The 9,110-nt window shown below is 46.4% G+C and overlaps 1 protein-coding gene across 1 annotated transcript; it reads right to left on the bottom strand.

Annotated features, from left to right (window-relative positions):
• Positions 1-179: 179 nt before the first annotated feature.
• Positions 180-7,177, bottom strand: LOC126947274 (disco-interacting protein 2 homolog C-like). Its single transcript, XM_050777978.1, has 2 exons — positions 6,876-7,177; positions 180-4,455 (listed from the first exon to the last, which is right to left on the bottom strand). Exons 1-2 carry the CDS (start codon positions 7,156-7,158, stop codon positions 4,310-4,312), a joined length of 429 nt encoding a protein of 142 aa, XP_050633935.1. The 5' UTR covers positions 7,159-7,177; the 3' UTR covers positions 180-4,309.
• Positions 7,178-9,110: the final 1,933 nt, after the last annotated feature.

Below are 9,110 nucleotides of genomic sequence, written 5' to 3'. Positions count from 1 at the left end.
AATATTAATAAATATAAGAAAAATTAAGAGTAATCATCGATATTAATAATCACAGTAAAGATAGTAAAATACTAGTTAAAAATGTTAATGATTAGCATTAATCAATAGTAATATCACTATTAATAAAATAATGATATCAGCAATTAATGTTACTTAAATCAATACTAAGTGATGCTGGTAATAAGAATTAACATTAACAATTATTTTAAGCATGCATAATCGTATATTTAAAATAATTATCCATAATAATGGTATCCTATCAATAGTATCATTGATAATTGTTAATATCGATCATAGATGTTTAATAATTAATCATATTACTCCTAATACCGCAGGGGGTGTACAACTACCTGTGATGTTGTTCCTAATATCCAGGGACAGAGAGCATGGGATGTTGTTCCTAATTATCAAGGAGGGGAGAGTGTAATATTACTCCCAATATGGCAGGGTGTGTACATCCCCCCCAAGGCATTGTTCTTGCCATTCAAAACGAGAGAGGATGACATGACCCCAGATATCGAAGAAAGTGCAAACCCACGTATGATATTCTTTCTAATATCCAGAAAGGAAGAAGAGGATAGTAATCCTCATATGGCAGGAGGGGTACACTCACTCTGATATTTTTCCAAATATGCCGGGGGGAAAGAGGATAATTGCATTCTCAATATCGCACCAAGGGTTATACACCCCGTGTGAGATGGTCCTTCATGTTTCAAGGCGGGAGGGATGATATTATGACATATATGGCAGAAAGCGTACACTCCCCAGGGATATTGTTCCCATGATCCTGGAGGGAAGGGGATGATATTACTTTAAATATTACAGAAGGTGTACACGCCCCCAGTGATATTGTTTCTAATTTCCACGTGGGAGAGGAAGATATGACACCCAATAATGCAGGGAGTAGAAACAATCCTGGGATATTCTTCTTAACGTTCAGGGAGGAAGAGGATGATATTACTCCCAATACAGACGGGTGTACACCCTCTGACGGTGTACACACTGAGGGTATACAACCATCTGTGAAAGAGTTCATAATTTCCAGAGGGGGAGATGATATTACTCACAATATCATAAACAGGCTGTGAGTCCACCATGGCCCCTAACAGCCAGCGGGAGGAGAAGGGGTGGCTATTAGTCCCCACCTTGTGGGGGGTGCCTCACCCCCCTGCGAGGTGACTCCTAATAGCCAGAGGGGGAGAGGGGGTGGTGATTAGTCCCCATCTCGCGGGGGGTGCCTCACTGCCCTGCGATGTGGCTCTTAATATCCGGGGGGGAGAGGGGGTGGCTGTTAGTCCTCACATCGTGGGGGCGGTCCTAAATAAAATACATGTTAACTATTTAAAGGTGTGAATTTTTTTACATATAGAAAAATGTGTGTTTAGCGTACAAATGTGTGCATTTATGTCAAATACATGAAAACACATAATCCAGGTGTTTCGGTTCATACCACTGTAGAGACTTTTCGGTTTCTTTTCATACAACTGCCCAACTGGGGCCCAGAACCAACACCCACCAGCTGTGTCACTGCATCTGTTGTTTTACTGTCACACACCGGCCCTACCCCACAAAAAAAAAAGGAAAAAAAAAAAGCCATGGCACGTAATAAAAAACTAATTTTACAACATTATTAGAGATGACTTGTGGTCGTCTTTGAAGAGATTGCAGCATGTGAAGAATTTCAAATACAACTATGTTCTGGGTCTCCTGATCTAAGGACCTGTCCACACTGGTGGCTTTAGCAGTGCTTCATGCAAACTTCCAGAAGGCATGTGTGTCATGTCTAAGAGCAAACTAGAGTTCACGCCTCAGCACTGTGTGCCTCCTCTTTCTTCCGTCCCACAGGCACCGTCTTCTCCCAGGGAGCTGGTGCTGTGCTCTGAGGCTCTGTCCCACCAGTCCCTGCCAAGTCCCTGGTGCCATTGTGGAGAACCAGTCTCCGTCTGTCAAAGTGTGTTGTGCAGAAAACAACTCATCCAAATCTGTTTAAAAACCACACATTTGCGACGCCTATAGGCCTCAGAAGGTGGAGGCAGACAGGTAAAGGCAGCTGCCATGGGGGCTGAAGATCAAGCCGGTCTGTCTGGCGACTGATGGGCACTGTCGGCAGTGAGCCACTGTACATTTAGCGAGGCTGTCTGGCCCCTCACCTCTGCCAAGCCTCCACCCATCGAGTCTGGCCTGGATTCTCACACGCCTGTACAGCCTTCATCTGGTTCATAACTCAGCTCACAAAGGGCCCCATACAAAGGCCCCCGTACCGCGGCAAGGATGGCGGTAGTCACGCCTGTGGCCGTTTATCCTCTCTGCATCTAGCTCCTCTTCCTGAGGCAACAGCACCTCTGAAGTCACAGTCTGGCCTCCCAACTCTCCCCCGTCCCGGGCTTCTTGGCATGTTGCTCTGCTGCACACACCTCAGCAAATACTGCTGATTAGCCAGAATCACCCAGAAATCTCTTAACCTCGATTCTGACTGCTTTTATAATTTGTAATATTTGTACTTCTGGTGTGATTTGAGGAACAACAAATTTTAAAATTAGAGAAGATGTGGTTTTTATTCTCTCCTTTCTACTTGCAACCTTGAAAATTCAAGTAGCAGCAAGGTTTGTTGAAAGTAACTTCCACCAAATAGAACCTATTACAAATGTACTACAGAGTGTCAAATAACCACATAGATGTAAAATAGACATGCAGACACAGATATCAAATCCAATGGTTAAACCAAACTGAGAAATGCTTGCCAGTTTGATAGGACTTCTGAAACTTGACAAAAATGTTGGCTAAGGGATACAAGATGCTATGAGATGAGTGAAATGTTTGGCCTAGAACCACAGGCTCTCTCCTCTTTACAGCAGAAAATCCATAAGGAAGTCAAATCTAAAAGAACCAGGTACCATTGAACGGCATAATCAGTCGTCCTTCCCATCCCTGGGCCAGCTGCGGTGAGTACAGCCAGTCGTTCACCAACATCCATCATCCATCCTCCAGGCCATGGCTACACTTTACTCCCAGGCTCCCTGTCATTATGTAGATTAGGTAAATCATGGCCACTCTCGCCTTAATCCTACCCCCGCCAGCGTGGCAATCACTCAGTCCCAACCACAGCAAGGACAGCCGTGTCCGTGGGAACACAGAGCAGGGGTCTGAAAGGAACCTGGATCTCTGAATACCTCATGGAGCAGTCACCAGCCTGGAACATCCTCCCTGACAGGTTTGCAAGAGAGAAAAACTCCTTGGTTCCTCAAGCTACAATACTGCAGAGTCTCAGGTCACAGCATCCTTACCTACCCTCGTCAGGAACCGTTCATGCTCATCAAGATATGAGAACAAAACTGGAGTGGCACAGTCACACACACCCAGAACGCAGACCACCTGCTGCTCACATTCATCGTATTAACACCAAAAAGCCACCGTGGTGGATATCCTGGATGTGGACACTCGGCGGCTTTTTGCTGGAGATGCGCTTTGTGCATTTATCGCATGACCATCTTGGCATCAGGAGCTGCTGCGCAGATGGCAGCTGTGCACGTCACAGGGAGTCTCACTCGCTGGACTCTCAGCCAGCTCCCACTATCAGTGCCCGCAGAGTCCTCTCCTCTGGGAGAACGTGCTTAGACGCCACAGTGTCCTGTGGATCCACACAACCGCGCTGTCCTCCCTGGCCACTGTGCCTCTCCACTGTGTCCACACAGGCCTCCCTGTCCTCTGTGCTTATCGCGGCTCCAATAGTCCTCCCTGTCTACCTGTTGGGGCTCGGATAGGCCTCCTTGTCCGCCTGCGAGGCCCGTGCACTGCAAGATTACACCATTCCAAGGCTGCTCGATGAGGCTTCACACAGGGGCATTGTATTTCATTCACTGCTAGGTTCTACACTGACTTTTATGACCCCAGGGAAGGACTAAGACTTAAATAGAACAGGGGCTAGGTGATACAAACCGCCGCTGTAATCAGCACATAACAAGACCAGGCCACAGGAAGGAAGAAGCAGCCCTCGGCCACAGCCTGTTACACAAGTCGCTGACATCTCTGTCCAACATGGATAAAAAGACCTTCTTTCCTCCGAAGTCTAAAGCAACATATCCCCCCATCTGACAGTAATTCTGTTGTACATTTAACTTCATCTTGCTCTTCTAAGTGACTGTTCACGGTCTTAACACCTGTACAAGAATTTCTCAGTTGCTGAACCACTGTTAGTTATTCAGCAGATAAAATGGCAGCAGATTGTACCCCAGGAAGAAACACACCCAGTCACGGGCGCAGAACGGGACATCAACACAAACCGTTTCCCAGAAAAAAACGCATCTCTGCTTTAGGACGTACCATCCCCGGTCTCCATGAGCTCGGCGTTGCCATACTTGTGCGCTGTCCGGGACCCCGTGGAACCCTGTGGTCGCTCCATCTGTATGGAGTGCTCTGAGGTGTACGTGGTTACGTCAGGAGGTGCAGAATGATTTTCTGTAAAGAAGCACATCATGAGTGTTTCTGGTGGTTGTGGCATTTGCTCTGCAGGTTGAGCAAGCCATAACTTAGGAAGAGACCGGAGCGCGGGCGCTCACCCTGGGGGTGCCGTGAGAAGCCAAAGCCGATCTCAGCCATGTCTGCCACACACATCCGGCACAAAGGGGGACCCCAGCATAACTCATGTTGCCGAAAATGGAGCAGAGTTCGGTGAAACCTCAATTTCCTAACAGGAGCCACGTCAGCGGCATTTTAACTAGAATAACGTTAGACCGGCAATGGCAGGGCGCCAGGAAGCGTGTGTGTGTTCATGGAAGGGTCCCGTTTCCTGTCGGCCACCGTCCACACAGCCCAGGGCTTTACTCGCGCTTTGGAGCCCAGGGCCTGGAATTGGAAACCCAGCTCTGGAAACTTCTGGGGATTTGGGGATGTCCCTTAAGCTCTCCGTGCCTCAGTTTCTTCATCAAATGGGAACAGTAATGGCTATGACCATGTAGGGTCCGGGGTGGGGGTTGGCCAGTGTGACTATGTTGTGACTGGACTCCTTAGAACACTCACGCACACGCACGATCACAGATGCTAAGTTCTCGTTCACAGGCTTCTGATTATCTCAGAAGGTCAAATGCATATCTGACTTTTTAATTCTCTTGTTTTGCCACACAAAATATTTCTCCTCTTCAAGTTTCATTATTTTGTCATGGCTTTTCCAAAAGACTCCCAAACTTATAGAAAATTTCCAGATAGTCTAGGAGGATTATCTTTGTGCCCAATTAGAAATTACCGGAACGCGATCACCCGAGAGTTACATTTGGGTCACACTGAGCCCTGACGTACATGAGTTAGGAGCCCCTCATAGTTTGGATAAATTAATTCTTTGTACTAAAACTTCCTCCAGTATTGAAAGGGTAAACCCACAAAGGGAGGCCCAAGTGCAGTGATTCATTTATTCAAAAGTATGTGTTTTCCTTGGTAAGATTCTGTGTATTTTCTTAAAATTGAATGAAATCCGAGGATACAAATGCTTCCACCAAGAGGCAGAGGTGGTGTCTGGCCTCCCCGTTCACGTCTGGCAGAGCCACTATCCTGCGATCCAATATACACATGGAATTTTATTATGGAAAAATATGTAGCAGTCACACATTTCTGTTCAATGTTTAGCCTACTGTGATTTCAGGTAGGGTTATTAATTCACATAAACGAGTGTATATGTTCCTGAAACTGTCAAACTGAAGTTTAATACTGCTGTGCATTTGAGTACTACTTTGCAAACTTTTAGAGAGTATTTCTGTTTTCTCCTTTATACTCACAACAGTTGAGAGAGAAAAATTATTTTTTTCAATTTTTTTTCCCTCACTCAAAGCCTAAAGCAGGACAAGGGACTTCAAGATCCCAGCAGCAGTTATTGGGAAAAGTGAGACAGACCCAGCTCTCCTGACAGCAAACTCCTGTTCCAGACAGAAAACAGCTGACGCTTTCAGTGTCAGTGAGCACCGAAGGGGCTGGGACCCAAGTCAATCCGAAACGCCTCTGGGTGTCAAGGAGTCAGTGATCTAGAAGTGAACATTCTGGGGTTCTGGGGTGTCTGTCGGCTGTCTGATCACACGTGACGTCCACCTGCTTCCCACTGACGGTTTTGCAGAGATCAGGCTTTCCTGTGGTAGCTGGTGCCAGGAGGGTCTGAGCCTGTGGCTCGTGCTCTGTTATCGGCGACTTGGTTCACAGTCGTCTCCGGTTACTGCTTTAATAGAGACACACACCAAATCCTATTCAACCCAAGTCCCATACTTGATGGAAAACATTTTCTCCTGAACCATTCAAAGGCAGAGCGACGCGAGGCTCATCATGGCTCCCCTACGCGTGGGCTCTACCTCTAGTAATTCTCACTTCACTCCTTTTCCACGGCATCTTCAAACGTTGTAGGGCAGTGATCCTAACTTCGTTCTTTTTCTAACACAGAGGATCTCCCTTGTCATAGAACCTACACAAAACAGTGCGCCACGCCCAAGAAATCTGAACACCTGTGGCAGACAGCAGCGTAAAGCAGCCGTGGTTAAAGCCCTCGTTTCCATCAATGACTCCCGTGGTCAGGAGGAGCACACTTTAAAACCCTGTCCTATTGACTGGGACTGTTAAGGTTTCACAAAGGAGCATAAGTGAGAAGAAAAGATGGGAGTGGATATGGCTGCAGGATTCCCCAGTAGAAAGGCCCCTGGAATTCCAGCTGTGGGAGGGACCTGGGCATGAGAAGCAGTAAAGGAGCTTCCAGAAACAATCCAACCAAAGCACCCCAGGGGCCAGAGGGGCTCTGCGCTCTTTCCACCAAGGGATTCCACAGCCATGATGCAAACAGAGGAAAACCTGCACCCACAAAGGCATTTAGACAACAGGCACAGAAAGACACTGTGAAGCGTGCTCACCTATGTGGGTTTGGGCCATGACCTCCGCCAGCCTGTGGGCAGCCCCGCTGCCCCTGCTCTGCATGGAGGACGAGGAGGTGGAGGAGGTGGAGGAGGTGGAGGAGGTGGTGGACGTGGTGGAGCCATGGATGGCCTGACTGATCCAGTGCTCCATGTTGATGCAACCCTGGCTGGAGGTCGGGGTGCCTTGGGAGTCCCCCTGCACTGAGTGTTCGTCTTCTGAGCCAGGAGAGGTATCTTTGTAAGAAGAAAAACGATTTGCTATGTATTGCAGCAGAAACATGCACCACAATCTCAGTCCCTCAAACACAGATTTACTTCACGCAAGTCTGAACAGTTGTTCAATGACTTTTTGCTGTAGACACTGTTGAGAATTTAAACCACTTTTCAGACAATGAACCATTTAACTTTAGCATGATGAATTTTGCTTCCAAAACACCTTAAACAAACATGCTATAAGATGATTGATACTGTCATCTCAAAGGTGCACTGACACATTTCCTCTACACAGTAGTTTGGGAAGAAACCAAGTGTTTTCTTGTGTCAGTCAGAAAGTGAGAGGGCAAGGGGAGGCGGAGGGCCTGTGTGGCTCTCAGGAGTCTCAGTGTGACTATGTTTACCCCTTGTTAGTCCTGAGATGCTCTTCTGGGCTCTGATTTATTTCTACATTGGTGTATGTGTTACATACTCATGCAGGTGATTTCTCCGTCTGTGTGTTAGTTACCCATACAGCTGATTTATTTGTATGTCCGTGTGTTAGATGCCCATGCAGCTGATTTATTTCCACATCGGTGTGTTAGATGCCCATGCAGCTGATTTATTTCTACATCAGTGTGTTAGATACCCATGCAAGTGATTTCTGCGTCACTGTGTTCGATACCCATGAGGGTGATGGATTTTCTACGTCTGTGTGTTCAATACGAATGCAGCTCTCTAAGGATCAAGACGCTGATGATGGTAACAGGAGAGAAAGCAGAATATGCCTCACATGGAGCGGCCCCTCCACCTCCCCATTTTCCTCCGGGGCACACGACAAACCCTCATGTCACATTTTACACTCTCATCTACTCACTTTTACAGAATTCGTCTCTTATACATTCTCATTATTGATTTTTCTATCTACAAATTGAGTATCTTGGATTATGATAAAATACATCCATTTTTTCACTCTAATTCAGGAGAACATTTTTCATTTAATAACTTTTCATGCAGTACCAAGGTTTTTGGGAATAAATTGCTGGTGTATTTGTTAAACTTCAACCTAAGAATGACACTCAGAATCCTACTTACAGGTGAGTGATGGGAGGTGCTGGCTCACGTGAGCAGCTCCAGATCATTGGGTGAGAGGAGGAGTCACAGCAAATAAGCTTAAAACACAGGTTTGCTTCTTAAAAGACACTAATAGCAAACAATATTCACACTTATTACCACTGTCACATGACTTATGCTGTCTGGGAATTTTTTTTTTAAAGTTTACTTGTTAGACAAGCAATGATATTAGGAGCCTGAAAATTCTCTATCACCTTGCTTTTTTTTCTTTTGAGACAGAGTCTTGCTCTGTTGCCCAGGGTGGAGTGCAGTGGCATGATCTCAGCTCACAGTAACCTCTCACTCCCAGGCTCAAGCGATTCTCCTGCCTCAGCCTCCCAAGTAACTGAGATTACAGGCACGTGCCACCATGCCTGGCTCATTTTTGTATTTGTAGCAGAAACAGGGTTTCACCATGTTGGCCAGGCTGGTCTCAATCTCCTGACCTCGTGACCCGCCTGCCTCGGCCTCCCAAACCGCTGGGATTACAGGCGTGAGCCACTGCGCCTGGCCCACCCTGCCTTTTAAGAAAACTTACACAATTTATATCAAAGTAAAAGTAAAACTGACACAGCCTTGAGACTTTTGAGAAAGGTACACAACCAGGTGTCCATATGGCGCACAACCATCTCCCCAGAACGTCTTCTCACAACCCTTTCCAATCTTTCATTCCTCACTCCCACCTACCTTTTCCAAGAAACCTGCAGAATAATGTGATATAGACACTCGACAGAATAGCAGCAAACCAAGCAAGCAGCATATGAAATGCAAGCAGCATGACCAGTGATGACTAGAATTACACAGCATGGGGACAGGAAGTCAAGTTGATTTAACATTCAAAAGTGAATTAATGTCATACACAATATAGAATTACGGAGTAGAACCGCAAGTTGGCCTTAAGAGACATAGAAAAGTACTGACAAATTC

This window comes from Macaca thibetana, unplaced genomic scaffold (genome assembly GCF_024542745.1).
Source record: "Macaca thibetana thibetana isolate TM-01 unplaced genomic scaffold, ASM2454274v1 unplaced_scaffolds43, whole genome shotgun sequence".
NCBI classification, from domain to species: Eukaryota; Metazoa; Chordata; class Mammalia; order Primates; family Cercopithecidae; genus Macaca; species Macaca thibetana.
The sequence above is the reverse complement of the archived record's forward strand: the minus strand, read 5'-3'. Positions and strand labels throughout refer to the sequence as shown.